The sequence below is a fragment of the Glycine soja genome, chromosome 8, assembly GCF_004193775.1.
Source record: "Glycine soja cultivar W05 chromosome 8, ASM419377v2, whole genome shotgun sequence".
In the NCBI taxonomy this organism is placed as follows: domain Eukaryota; kingdom Viridiplantae; phylum Streptophyta; class Magnoliopsida; order Fabales; family Fabaceae; genus Glycine; species Glycine soja.
This window is the reverse complement of record NC_041009.1, coordinates 35955947-35971741: the sequence shown is the minus strand read 5'-3', so window position 1 is coordinate 35971741 and position 15795 is coordinate 35955947. Positions and strand designations below refer to the sequence as shown.

Genomic DNA, 15795 nt, shown 5'->3' with positions numbered 1-15795 from the left:
CACTTTTTTTTGCCAAACTTGAGAACACATGTGATACCACAACATGGTATATTTGTATTCGGCACATAGGCCAACTCGTCACATGTATTTTGTATTCGACACATAGGCCAAAACTACAAAAAATAATTCAAAAATAAGGACGAAAGAAAAAACGTCCTGAGTATGGGTAAGATATTTTGTTTATATTCTAACGCAAAATATTTAATTATTTAACATTAAACTAACATTCAGATTTACATTTTTTTCAAACTATAGGGTATGCTATGACTCAACCAGGGTTTTTTCACCATTATCGGGAGTTACAAGAAGATAACCCGCACGGCACAACATGACTTTATCAAATACCAAGGGAGCAATGGACCTTGGCATGGGATGAGGGAAAACGGTGGGGACACATGACCATTAATTTAGCAGAGTCACTAAACTCGGTGCTAAAAAAAATTGAAATTTTCCAATCACAACCTTGGTTAGAGCCACGTATGAGAAGTTAAACAAATATTTTGTTGACTGTGGGACTCAGGCTGATGCAATGATCGCCTCCAGACAAGTTTACACACTTATTGCAACCAAATTCATCACCGAAGAGGAAACTAAGTCCAACACTCACTTCGTTCAACAATTTGACTGCCAAAGATTTCAATTTCAATTTGAGGAAATAGTGAATACGAGAGAGAGGCGTCAAATGGGAAAATTCACTGTCAGGCTGCATCAAAGAACATGTGATTATGGAAACCTCAAAAGCTGCACATGCCATGTGCACATGTAATTGCTGCATGTAAGCACATCAATATAGATTGCTTGCAATATGTTAGTTCAATGTACACATTGGATTACATGTCAAGTGTCTACAAAGTCCCGTTAGCAAGCATGTGTCAGCATGATTACTAGCCACCATATGAAGGACCACAATTATGTGTCAATCCAGTCACAAGGAGAAACAGAAAAGGTCGACCAAAATCTACAAGAATATGAACTAATATGGATGAGAGAGAAAGAAGTCAACCAAAATGGTGTTCAATCTACAGACTAGTTGGTCAAATAGGTGCCCCCACCATCCTGGAAGTTCAAGTCAAGCAAATTAATATTTTTTACTATCAATGTATTTCATTTCATATCATTCATAAATTAATAAAACATTCTTCAACTATACAATTTAATACTAATGTAGATCTTCAAAACAAATTTACATTGTAATATTTTTAACTAATTTTGTTTATATTATAATCTTCTCCAAATGTATTAATTTCCTTTCTTTATATATATATTTCTAAAAAAATTAATTTTTAAAAAAAATTAAAATTTAATAAAAAAAGCTAAAAACCACGTTGAGAATTCAGGTTTGAAGGACCCAAATTCTCAACGTTAAAATGCAATTTTTTTAAAAAAAACACAATGTAAATACAGGTTGGAACCCGAATTTACACTGTGAATAGTAAAGTTGTATATTGGTGTAAATCATGGGGGGGAGTTGTATATTTTGGTAATTTTTTTGTATATTAGGGAAAAAAATCAACGTTTGCTTATTTGGGTAGTGTGAATACCCAATTTATCTGAGTGTAATTTTTATCTTTTAAAAAAAAAATTAATATCTTTAAAAAAAGAATGAAAAAGGAAAAAAAGAACATAATCAAAGGAAATATGGAGAAGACTTAGTCGACAGGAATTCAATTGCAAGTAAAAGACAATGTGTAGTTGAGTGGTAGATTTTGGAACCTCATATAGTAGAAGCAAGGAGGTTACTACGGGTTGAAGATAAATTTTCTAATTTTGAAAACAAAATATTGAGAGAATTTGAAGGAAGACATGGGAAGTCGCTAGCACTTGAAAATTATTTTGCATGGCCGAAATGATAAAGTTAAAATATAAGGTTGTTGTCAAATTGAGAGGATAATGATAAAACAAATATTCAAATTTATTTTGAAGGGTAAATAGCCACTTTTGTCCCTGAATGTGTAATACGTTGACAAATGTGTTTCTAAAAGATGAAAATACAAAATTTAATCCCTGCAAGTGTAAAAAGTGCAACAAATATATTCAGTCGTTAACTTCCATCTGCCACCGTTAATAAAATAGCTTGCGTGACAGAGGGACAAACTTGTTACTGAAATGATCGTCAATGTGATCATCTCTAATTGTTAGCACATGGGCATATTTGTCATATAATATTTTTTTGACTTTTCGTCTTCCCACACCGCTGACAAATGCGTCCCTAAAAGATGAAAATAAAAAATATAGTCTCTGAAAGTATAAAAAGTGCGACAAATATATCCAAATGTTAATAGTAGATTGTGATTAATTATTATAATTTGGAAAACCTCATAATGATTGCAACAATTTTTTTTAACAAACTCGTAAATTAAATTGAGTCTAAAAGAAAAAAGAAGGGTAAATAGCCACTTTTGTCCTTGAATGTGTAATTCGTTGACAAATGCATCCCTAAAAGATGAAAATACAAAATTTATTCTCCAAAAATGTAAAAAGTGAAACAAATATATCCGACCACTAACTTCCGTTTGTCACCGTTAATAAAATAGTCTACGTGGCACATATGGATGAATTTGTCACTAAAATTATTGTCAACGTGGTCATCTCTAATTGTCAGCATAGGGGCATATTTGTCTTATAATATTTTTTGACTTTCCGTCTTCCCACTTTGCTGACAAATGCATCTCTCAAAGATGAAAATGCAAGATTTAATCCCCGAAAGTATAAAAAGTGTGACAAATATATTCAGACGTTAATAATAGATTGTGACTAATTATTATAATTTTGAAAAATTTATAACTATTGCAACAAAATTTTGGGAGAGTTATACCATACTGACAAGTATTTGTTTCCGTTATATAATTTTTAAGTTTCATCAACGGTTGAGACATACATAAAATATTACCTATGGAAGTGAATTTTTATTGCTTTGGTGAATTATTCTTACTTTTCTTCAACTACAAAAAAATCAATCATTTGGTTGTTAACTCTTGAATAAATGTTATCAACACATAAATTTTTTTTTTACTGTAAAACGATAAGAAAATCATTGTTTTTGTTTAATCAAATACCATTTATTTAATTTTTTATATAAATTTTCATAATAAAATATGAATGTCTATTAGTATATGCAATAACATCAAAATAAAAATTAAAATAATTTTTTTTATTTTTAATTTTTTAAAATCATACACAATTATATTTTATTGACTGGTCATTTAAAAAATCGTAACCTTAAAAAATCATTCCAAAGGAGGTGAGTATTTTTTTACAAATTAAAAGTGTCATTACAATCACAATTTTTCCTAAAAATTATTCATGGATCTAATTTAAATATAATGCTTTACAATAAGTATTTTTTTACTTGAACCTTTCATCAAGCATAAGAGTATAACAAAATTATTTATAGTTTATAAAATGAGTATTCTTTTTTCTTTTAGACTCAATTTAATTTACTAGTTTGTTAAAAAAAATTTCGCAAACATTATAAATTTTTTCAAATTATAATAATTAGTCACAATTTACTATTAAAGTTTGGATATATTTGTTGCACTTTTATACTTTCGGGGACTAAATTTTGTATTTTCATCTTTCAGGGACGCATTTGTCAGCGGAATTGGAAGAGAAAAAGTCAAAAAATATTATATGACAAATATGCTCCTATGCTGACAATTAGAGATGACTACGTTGACAATCATTTCACTAGCAAAAATTTGTCCCTCTGTGCCACGTAGGCTATTTTATTAACAGTGACGGACGAAAGTTAATAGTCAGATATATTTGTCGCACTTTTTACACTTTGTGAGACTAAATTTTGTATTTTCATCCTTCAAGGATCCATTTGTCAGCGAATTACACATTCAGGGACAAAAATGGCTATTTATCCAAAAAAGAATACTCATAAATAATTTTTTTATACTCTCATGCTTGATGAAAGGTTCAAGTAAAAAAAATGTTTATTGTAAAGCATTATAAATAAATTAGATCCATGAATAATTTTTAAGGAAAATTGCAATTGCAATGACACTTTTAATTTGTAAAAAACACTCACCTCCTTTGGAATGATTTTTTTTAAGGTTATGATTTTTTAAATGATCGGTCAATAAAAAATAATTGTGTATGATTTAAAAAATTAATTTAAAAAACAAAAAACTTTTATTATAATTTTTAATTTGATATCATTGCATATACTAATAGACATTCATATTTTATTATGAAAAATTTATAAAAAATAATTAAATAAGTATTGTTTGATTAAACATAAACAATGATTTTCTTATTGTTTTACAGTAAAATTTCTTCTTTTTTTTGTGGATGACATTTATTCAAGAGTTAACAACCAAATAATTGATTTTTTTTTGTAGTTGAAGAAAAGTAAGAAGAATTCGCCAAAGTAATAAAAATTCACTTCCATTGATAATATTTTATGCATGTTTCAACCGTTGATGAAGCTTAAATATTATATAACGAAAACAGAGACTTACCAGTGTGATATAACTCTCCCAAAATTTCCTCGTAATCATTATAATTTTTTTTCAAAATTATAATAGTTAGTCATAATCTATTATTAACGTTCAGATATATTTTTTGCACTTTCGGGACTAAATTATGTATTTTCATCTTTCAGGGATGCATTCTTCAGCAGAGTGGTGGGAAGACGAAAAGTAAAAAAAAGAAATATATATATATATATATATATATATATATATATATATATATATATATATATATATATATATATAAAACAAATATGTCCATATGCTGACAATTAGAAATGGCAATGTTGACAATCATTTCAATGACAAATTTGTCTCTTTGTGTCACGTAGGCTATTTTATTAACGGTGAAGGACGAACGTTAATGGCCGAATATATTTGTTGCACTTTTTAGACTTTTATGAACTAAATTTTATATTTTCATCTTTCAGTTACACATTCAGAGACAAAAGTAATTATTTGGCCTGTTTTGAATTATGAAGTTGTATCATTAGTTAAAGATTATGACCAAAAGAAAGATAGGGTCAATGGAAAGTTAGTTAAGGTTCGCTCATCATGGGTCCGAAAAACTTGAAACTATCAGATAATGCAGTTTCAAGGGACAGAAGCAGTGAAGATGATAATATAGCAGCCAATTAATGGCCTAATGTGGTCTAGCACGTTCAAGAGTAGTTATTTTCATATTTTGTATAAATAGGTTTTTAGAAAACATTGGGGACATAAAATCCAATCAAATCAAATCAATACAATTATCTTTTTTTGGTTATTCTTTTTTCAAGTTTTTTTGCTTTTTATTTTTCATTTTTCAAATTCATTTATCTTTTCCAACCAAATTATATCTAAGTTCTATTAAAATTCACTTGGGAATCCATTTCAATTGAGAGGCATATTTCCCCTTTTAATTTACAAATCACTTGATCACGAATTCAAATTTTGGAATCACATAGCAAAAGTTAGCCAAAACACCATCAACAAGCCGTGTTAATTCACGCGACAACAAAATTGACACACCCGGTGGGCCAACTTATGCATTTGCGGTCTGCCAAGACTACTACACATGAAATGGATCAACAAACCAAGAAGAAGAAAAGTTCCAAAATCAAGAGAGAGTTCATTTGCAATGCTTGCTTCCTTAATGACAAGTCAATTACCAACCACATTGCTTAATCCTTCGATTGGTACTACCACAACTATGGTGCCTACTATTGTTGGTATGTCTAATGAAACACCTACTGTGATGACTACTGCATTCATTCGATAACAGATAGATTCGAAAATACACATGATACAATGTATCAGTTATCTAGACAACTAGTCAAGATAGTGAAACCTATGGTGCATAACTAAATCTAGTAATCCGAGAAATTAGAGGCAATAAGGATGCATGTTGGTGATAATTATGCTTTATTAGTGCCTGGAAATCATGAAGTGTTGATTAAGGTAGGATCGACACCATTAGTCCAACTAAATATGGCTTTCATGCCTACATGGCAAGCAACTTAGGCGAATAGAGCCTCGGCAAGAATATTTAATACGAGTTATATGCCTGCTAATGTTAGTAATTTGTTTGCCCCTATCCTTGGGGACAAGCAGGTGCAAAAGATTATACTGAACAAAATTTTCCTACACAAGATTAGCTAAAAGACCTTTAAATGTCATTGGCCAAATTGGTTTACCTCCCATGATTCCTTTTGTACCTCCTTTAGAGGGAACTAATCAGGTCATGAATGAAGATGCTACAATGGAGAATTCTCTTATGTCAACAATGATGGTGGCTTGAGGCCAAATTTTGTGTGTCAAATTGGGTGTCAGCCATTGAAAACTATTACAATGCCTTTAACTGATCCAGTGTTGAGAGCCGAAAACATGAGGAAATATTTCAGCATTTAGTTAAAACAATTGGAGAGACCTATGTATAAGAAGACATATTCAAAATGGGCGAATTGTATGATGCCTTTGTCGAAGATGGGAAATCAACAATGGAACACATATGACAAATCATAACCCAGAGTGGTGAAGCTAGTCAAAATGAATTTCATAAGTTGTAGCTCTTTCCTTTATCCTTGATAGGAATAGTGTACTCAAATTTACCTCCAAATTCAGTACAAAATTGGGTAGATATGGAAAGATGTTTCCAAGATAGATTTTACAGGCTCCATCTTGAAGTAATTATAGTCGATTTGATGAACATGAGACAAATGATTGATGAATCAACAATAAACTTCATAGAAAGGTTTAGGAAAGTTGGGAGTTGTTGTTTAGTACAATTGCTAGAAGTAAAATGTGTAGCTATGGCAGTCAGTTAGCTTCTAAAGCTAATCAAATAGAACAATTCATCCATGAGAAGGAGTTGAAGAGAGCTAGCAAAGGACGAGGATCCCATTTGATCAACATTGATGGTGAGAATGGAGAAATCTTTGAAGAAAATGAGACTATGGCTGTCGAAATCTTACTTGGGAAGTCATATTCATGTCCTGCGTTAAAACCAAGTAAAGGCAAAGGCATTGGTGGCAATGGAAAGTTTGAATATGACTTTGACATCTCTAAGCTGGATTAGATTTTTTATCATCTGATAAAAGACCAATAAATTTGGTTGAAGGATGGACATAAGATACCATTTCTAGATGAATTGAAAGGAAAAATAATACTATAAGTGGCACAATTCATACAACCATTTTACAACTGGATTACAAAAGATTGAATGACCAATACTGAAAACAATGAGTACTAGACTAGACGATCAATGTTAATAAACCATCAAACTGAATGTTCCCTTCTAAGTGATTGGACACTTCATCGAATTATAGAAGATGAGACGACCAATTGAGAAGACAATGAGTACTGGACTAGACAACCAATGTTGTCGTCCACCCTATCTCTATCGTCCATCGTCCAACAATCAACAATATCTTGGCCAATAAAAATGTTAAACATATAATGTAACAAAATAAATAAATAATTGAAATTCATTAAAATTTACCTCAAAATTCATAATAAGTGTAATTATTACAAAGAGTTTATCTCAGTTGATTAACTATGCTACGTGAGTATTGTATATCTCTGATACTATCTTTAATTCTATAAATAAATAAAAATGTGATTAAACATATTCTAAAAGAAAGTGTTATTAAACATTTTGGATAACATACACTAACAAAAACATTTTTTATAACATAAATAAAAATGACAAATTATATATTTTTTTAATGAAATTGGTGATGAATGGTGGTAATTTTATGTCAACATATACGCCAGTTCGACTTCTAATTAATTTTATATTTAATTATTATTTTGTTCTTTTAATTTTAAAAATAATTCAATTCTATCTTTTTATTTTTAAAAATTCAATTAAATCCTTTATTTTTTAAAATAAATTTAATTTGATCCCATAATAAACCAAATTTGGTCTGATTTTTAAAAAATTTCGAAGTAGATAAAAGAAAAAATAAGATCAAATTAAATTAATTTTTAAAAATAAACGACTTAGTTAAAAATTTCAATAATAAAAAAATCAAATTGAAATCATCTTAAAGATTAGATAATTGAATTGAATTTTTTAATAATAAAAGAATAAATTAGGAGTAAAATAATAATTAATCTTTAATGTAACCCCGGAGATCTACACCGTTAACTAATTAATTATTCAGCAAAACAGTCTTAAGAAAAATGTACCGTGCAACATCACGCACGGTAGAACTTGTCTACAATTAGACACCCTCCGAGAAGTTCCAATTTTTTTTGGGGTCTTTTCTCCGCCGCACTGAAACCCGTTTTCATTCGATCCGGTGAGAGAGGGTTCCTCTTTGGTTGCGTGAATCTTCAGAAAAGGGTAAGTTCTCTGCTTTCTCTGGGGTTCATTCATTTGGGATGCTATTGCTATGATAAATATTCAATAATAACCATGACTGCCCAGTTTGACTTTTGAGGTTGATTTGTGTTTGTGTTTGATGGTGTCAATTTCTAGGTTGTCCTTGTAATATAATAGTTTGTGAATTGGAGTTTGTGTTTATAGCAAGAAGAGAATGGATGAGTCAAAAAACAGGCATAATGATAATTTGGGTGTGAACAAAATGGGGAAAAACATTAGGAAGAGCCCATTACACCAGCCCAATTATGGCAACAACAACAACAGCAGCATGAATGGGGGTAGACAGCAACAGCAACAGCCTCAGCCTCAGCCTCAGGTTTACAACATAAGCAAGAATGATTTCAGGGATATTGTTCAGCAGCTTACAGGGTCTCCCTCTCAGTCTCAGGATCATCCTCAATCCAAACCTCCTCAGAATCAGAACAATTCCCCAAAACCTCAAAGTATGAGGTTGCAGAAAATTAGGCCTCCCCCTTTGCCCTATGTGAGGCCTCCATTGCACACCACCTTGCCAGCAGCTAGACCTGCTCACTTTAGACAACAACCATCACCAAACCCTAATAATATAGCTGAGTCACCAATCTCTGCCTACATGAGATACCTTGAACATTCAATTACAGATCCCACTTCAAGGGGTGCCCAATTTCAACCCCATCATCATCCAGCTTCTTCTGCTTTGCTTCCTAACCCTCCTATGTTGCCTTTGAATGCCACAAACCCTCTTCCTCCTCCTCCTGCTATAGCTGCTGTTCCTTCTCCACAACCAAATGGACCTCCTATTTTACCTTTACCTTCTCCAACCTCTCAGTTTCTCTTGCCTTCACCAAATGACTACATGAATTTCCTCTCCCCTCAGTCTTGTTATCGACCACTGTTGTCCCCTGGCATTCAGTTTCCATCTCCTTTTACTCCCCATTTCCCTTTGTCACCCTTTGCACAGTCAGGGATTTTAGGCCCCGGTCCGCAGCCTCCACTTTCGCCAGGGCTGTTTCCTTTGTCTCCTTCAGGTTTTTTCCCCATGACAAGTCCTAGGTGGTGATCATGGTCCCTTCTAACTAAACTGATCTTTCTTCTCACTAAAGCTTTCTGCATTATCATGTAAAGTACAAGCAAGTTGTAAGATTGTAAGGTGTATTTTTTGCTGTTCATTCTCTTCATTTCCAGTTCCCTTGCTTAATTTTTCTTTTGCTGATGACCATAATGGTCGCAGTCCTTTTTACTTTTACTAGTTTTACACATTAGGCGTTATATTGAAGATCAGGAACTCAATTGGATGGTTGGACAGGAGCTGTAAGATGGAAGAATGGGGTGTAACATGAAAGGAAGTAGGTTTTACAGACAATATTTGTTATGTAGGGTAGGTCATGTTCTTTTGTAATATAAAGGATTGCATGTTAAAATGCATAGTTAGCTTCATGTTATCTTTACTATGGAAGATATTTTTAAGTATTGATCTTATACATGTTTCCAAGTGATTTGCAATTTTTAAAGATATACGCTTCTTCAGCATTTATTTTTTATTTCTAATGCTAAGTAGTTTCCTATTTTGTTAATGGCTGTTTTTTAAGATTTTGTTGGCTGGCTTTGTTTTAGATGACCATAGAAAAGAAAAATTACAAATTCTGGTTTTGAGTAAATTGAGTGCTCTTGCTTTGGATATGTATCCAGCATTCTTATAAAATAATTATATCCAGGAATCATTTGTTAATGCTATTCTCATAGGTTAGTTTATTTATTGTGAATGACAACATCAAATTCATAGCAGCTTGGGAGAGAATATAGTATAGTAACTTGCATAGGTTCATTTGTGTTTTTATATCTTAGTTATATTTTTTTGTGAAGAACTTGAAATATAGTATTACTAACACTAGTACGCTAGGCAATAATTTTATCTTCTCATGACCATTCCTTGTACCCTTCTAATATTTGCTTTAGTTTATTTGCCAAGTTTGCCTCACAATTTGCAAATGTCATTCAGACTTAACTCTGACACGAGCACGCTACTCGGAGGGTGTCTGTATATATTCCTAACTAGAATTTAAGAATTGCATTTATTGACAAATCTATAGGTTCCTCAAAGCTGATGGTTGCCTTGTTAGACTCTCCTACTAGTGACTTTGTAACTAGTTTTCTGCAGAATGTAGACATCAATTAAACTTGGCAGTTTCTGATGTCTGTCTTGCATTACGGAATTGCGTTGGACGGTTGTAAGGTCAAGTTTAGTAGTTTAGGTTTCAGAGCCTGCTTAAATAATTTCTCTATAAATATTTATAGAATAAAAAAAGAAATAAGAGGATTATACACTGACAGTGTAAAAAATTTTACACCGTCATCCAATCACAACTCACCATAAATGGTAAGATTATGGTAAGATTGTCGACTTTTATGATAATTATTTTAAAAGTCATATCAAGAATGATTTGTAATTGGATGGCGGAGTAAAATTATTTTACACCATTAGTGCATGATCATTATACTCTAAAAAATAAGAAAACTTGTTAGCTGAAATGTGATATGCCCTGGTATGTGGCACTGACAGATTGATCCATAAAAGATGAAAACTGAGTTTAGACCCTAAATGTGCAAAAAGTAGATTGGACATGTCGTTAACTTATCTTTGTTAACCTTATCTCATGTGCCTATGTGGCACCTCTGGTGATGTGGTAGATGATGATAACCATGGGGCGTCCACGTGGCTTTCACATGTCTAAAAATTGACTTTTCAATTTAGTATCTAAACATAATAATTTATTATCATTTTAGTTCTTAAACTTACCACTTACTATCATTTTGATCCCTGAAAGTACTTTTGATTTTTTTATTATGTCTCATGCTACATGTAAATTATTAGCGTAATTATCACTATATCCCATTACTTCCATTACATATCCCTCATGTTTATCATTTTCCTCTTCCATACTTTGTATTTCATCTTGACTTTTACCTCCACCATCTACATGCAAAGTTCATCATTTATTCAACTGAAACATCATTTATAATAGGAAAATAACACAAAACTCTTTAAAAAGTATATCTATTTTTTCCTTCCTTCTTTGTCTATAGCTCGGGTCAGTCCCTTATGGTCTGCTTTGATTTTCTTGAACAGTGTCGGCCCGCATCAGGGACTCTCGTGCAAGCCATACAATGTTCCCAAGCAAGAACTGCTCCTTTCCTCAAGCTCCCTATTTAGTTCCTCCCATCCCAGGTGTTGATCTCGCAACAAACATTCTCTACCTTCTTTTAAAAGTTACATTTTATTCCATTGAAAATTTTCTAATAATTTCATCAACACTCTCAAGTAGCCACTACATTTAAAATTCTTTGATGCCTATATATACCTTACAGTAGTAGTTCATGAAAACAACTTTCATTGTTTACAATAATAATATCTGTTTGATCCTTTCACTTTGGTCATCGATAATGTGTCAGCTCTTGTAAAGGAAAAAATCAAGAAGGGGGATTGAATTGTGATATTAAATTTTTCACAAGTTTTTTCGAAATTGCTAGACTATCAAGAAGGGGGATTGAATTGTCAGCTCTTGTATGTTTAAGACGAACAAACAAATTTTTCTTAAAAATAACTAGACAGACGATAGTTAGCATATTTAACAATATATTTTTGTAAGAGAAAAAAAAATCACTCTCAATATAAACATTGATAAGAAGAAAAGCAAATGCACAAAGAGTATTATACTGATCACCTCTACCACTAAGATTATGTTCAGTTCTTTGAAACCAACCAAGTTTCCACTATCTTTTACAAAAGATACAAGAATTTTTCACTGTCACTTCTTGCTCAACAAAAAACTTATCCCCAAACTTTTAGAATCCAAGTATTGTTTTCGACTAGTCACTTATTGCTCTACACAAATAAATAGATTTGTTCAAGTTAGGGTGTACCCAAACAAGACTATCGACTTATAGACGGATATCTAACTTAAGTGCAATGTTTTTCTAGTCTTAGGATATATAAAGTGTTTTGAGAACTCTTACAATCTAAGAGAATTTACAGAAGAGAGCTTGAAGGTAAGAGAGATATAAATTTCAAATTCGAGTTCTTTCTTCTGACTTCAACTCTTCAAATCTGTTGGTATAAATAGATTTCTTTGGCAAGAACTGTCTTCATTTTGCGTCCAAAGAAGGTGTATGTTGGTGAATTAAATGCATGTCCATTCCATGCTGATACACGACTATACTTATCTTCCTTGAGCCACACTTTAGGAGCTAGCTTCAGAGGTCAAATCGACTTTAACATAGAGCAGGTTTGTTCACAATAAGTGCAACAATTGGTGCGTCTTTTAAGGAGAAGAGAAATTGATCTTCATTGTTCTCTCACTTTCCTCACTTTGGTGGAAGAATGTTTGAACATCCTCTAAAACAAAAATCACAAATACAAAGCATTAACTTAGTGCTTTCTAGATCTTAGCATATGTCTGCTATTTCTGGTCCATCAGACGCATATACAATTCTATCATCTGTTGGCATGTTGATAATTGATTTTCACACTTTATTTTTGTGAGTAATTTTGTTAAAAAAAATCTTGGCTTTTGTGAATAAAACTGTATAAAGTTAGTTTAGGAAATAAAGAGAGTTTTTTAATGTCTTTGTGCGAATTTTGTTAAAAAATCTTGGCTTTTGTGAAAAAAACTGTATATAGTTTAGGAAATAAAGAGAGTTTTTTTAATGTCTTTGTGTGAACTTTAGATGTCATAAGGGCATTTTTGAGGAAAAAGGAAAAGAGGAGCTGCAAAACTCAACTCGCCACGACAAGCAGAGCCACCACCACAATGAGAAAAGGATAGAGATCAAGTAAAAGAGTGTGAAGACTCCCCACGACAAATCTACACCTCGCCATAACAAATCCTCATTCTGAGACCAAGAACATGAGCAAAAACTCAACAACGAGTGAAAATTTTGCCATATCGAGACTAGGTGCAGAGAGCATGAAGATTCTAGAGAAGAAGGCTTTTGCAAGAGATGAAGAATTACTGCAAAGAAAGTTCTCACTACAGTGAGATCCTGGTGTGGTAGAAAAAATAATTGCACTTCATTAAACGAGCCCGTGTAACATATTTCTAGGAACCTTTTGTCAATTTCTTAGTGTTCATAGTTTGAAGCTGTGATTTCCTCCCTTCCCCCCCTCTCTCTTCTTCCACTTCTATTTTTTGGATTTATTTTGTGTTTTTCCATGGATCAATTCATGATCCTTCGTAACTAAACTTGAAGTTGTTGGATCTGGAATGAACTAGACTTCAATCTATTTTCCAATTTATGCAATACTTTTCTACTTCTTTGCTTGAATTCATGCATAGGCTTGATCAACCTTGCTTAATGGAATTGGATTATGTTGGGAAACAAGTTCAATTCTAGATCTGAAGTAAAAATGTGTAGAAATCTAGCTTTAGGGATGAAATTAGGTTTTTGCATTGCATAGATCCTTTGTTCTTCCTCTAATTGCTAGATTAGGTTACCTGAGGGATTAGGAATATAATTTAGGAATTAAGGATCATTTACCTAAGAAATTAGGATTTGATTACTTGTGTTGGATCTTGGTTGCATTGAAATTGGGAATCGATATTGCATACAATGAATTCTACGGATTTTGAATCAAACAACACCTAGTTCCATTTATTTTCTTGTTCTTCGCTGCATAATTTTGTTCTAAAAAACAAAAAAACAATTTCCATTCGCTTTAGCGAGCATTGATCTTGCTACAATGAATTCTTCTTTTGAAATTAATAAAAATTGATATTTTGCCACAACAGATTGACAACTCGCTGTAGCAAAATTACTTCTTTGATTCTTACTTTTTCTTGCTTTTGATAACAATTGTTCAATTTCCTAGATATTATGCAAGTCTATGTAGATATGATATTCTTAATACTTAACGTTTCTTACTACACATAGATTAGGTACACTTGTCTAGATTATGAGTCAATACATATAAGACACAACCTTTAAATTGAGTAATTATTTTTATATAATCAAGATTATTGAGGGTCTCAATTCGTCTTATAACTCAACAACATTCTACACTCCAAACATGATGAAAAACGACACGTGCTTCGCGTGCCACCAAAGGATCATGACCACTAAGTCCTCTAATACCAATCCTTGAATACCAATGTAAAAACTCTAAAGATAGGAAAAAAAAACAAGGGCAAGATGTATTACATGTGCCCTATGGAAAGGGAATGTAAGCAACTAGTTCTAACACATTCCTTTTTCTCCCTTTCGTGATTCTCAAGTTCTTTTAACCGTCTTTTTGGTGATTAATGTTATTCCATTAAGTAGATAAATTAAATAATTAATCTAACATTCTACACATATTAATAGCATATAAGATAATAACTTGGTAGAAGATTTGATTTTGAAGCTTATAGAATCTCGTTAACAATGTCTTAGATTTAATTGCTAACTATTGTTATGTAATCACTTATAAATTGATTTCATATTTATAATATAATTTAAATGACAAAATTTGAAAGAGAAAGGTGAAAATATGAGAGATAAGGAATGAAAATGAGAGAATATGGTAACGCTTATACTAATAATTTACATGTAACATGAACTTAATTGAAAATTTGAAAGTACTTTCAGGACCAAAATGACAATAAGTGATTAAGTTTAAGGACCAAAATATCAGTAGTAAGTAATTAAGTTCAATGACTAAAATCACAACAAGAAGCTTAAAGACTAAATTGAAAAATCAACTGTTGGATATGTGGATGACACGTTGCTATCGTCACTTGTCACGACATCACCAAAAGTGTCAAGTAGGCACATATGTTAAGGTTAACATAGATGAGCTAAACACAAAATCAATTTGTCATATTTTTTTACACTTTCGAAGACTAAGTTCAAATTTTTTATTTTTTAGAGACCAATTTATCAACATCACACACTTTTAGGAACTAAAATAAATATTTATCTTTTAAACAATTCAATCCACTTTTTATGTGAGACAAATATTAATAATTTTTTTTATTTTGTCTTTTAACACTTCCTTGAATGTAGTAAGTAATAGTGAGTACGCAAATAGAAAACCAATTGAATTTTCTTACATGTGACACCAAGAGAATAAAATATTAATTTTCTTAATAATTGGTATTTTTTTCTTGTAACTTATCTTTCATTGTATTATTATAGATGACTTAATTATTAAAATAGTCTCTTAATTATTTTTAAAAGTTCAATTAAGTCCTCTGACCAATAACAATGGAGACAAGTAATAAATTATGTTGGAAGAAAAATACTCACCTTATGTACGTTTAAGTCTCTGATGAAGATTAGTCACCGCTTATAATGAGAACTACTTCATACCAATACTATGATAAAAAAAAATTGATATAAAAAAAACAAGTCCTCTAATTTTTAAAAACATCTCAATCATGTCATTTTTGTCCAATTGAATATGATGTCATTACTTATATAAATATGAATGTT

The 15795-nt window shown here is 31.5% G+C and overlaps 1 protein-coding gene across 4 annotated transcripts; it reads left to right on the top strand.

Moving 5' to 3' along the window:
• The first annotated feature begins 8140 nt into the window (after positions 1–8140).
• LOC114423009 (protein HAIKU1-like) lies at positions 8141–13636 on the top strand. Of its 4 annotated transcripts, XR_003668780.1 has the most exons (5): positions 8141–8310; positions 8446–9381; positions 11456–11554; positions 12450–12611; positions 13054–13184. XR_003668780.1 is itself a non-coding variant. In XM_028389599.1 (4 exons), exons 2-4 carry the CDS (start codon positions 8504–8506, stop codon positions 13160–13162), a joined length of 1086 nt encoding a protein of 361 aa, XP_028245400.1. In that variant the 5' UTR covers positions 8141–8310; positions 8446–8503; the 3' UTR covers positions 13163–13636. The 4 variants fall into 4 exon arrangements, 1 of the variants encoding a protein (XP_028245400.1); XR_003668781.1 differs by lacking the exon at positions 12450–12611 and having other exon boundaries at positions 8446–9706; positions 13054–13077; XR_003668782.1 differs by lacking the exon at positions 12450–12611 and having other exon boundaries at positions 8446–9674; positions 13054–13074.
• Positions 13637–15795: the final 2159 nt, after the last annotated feature.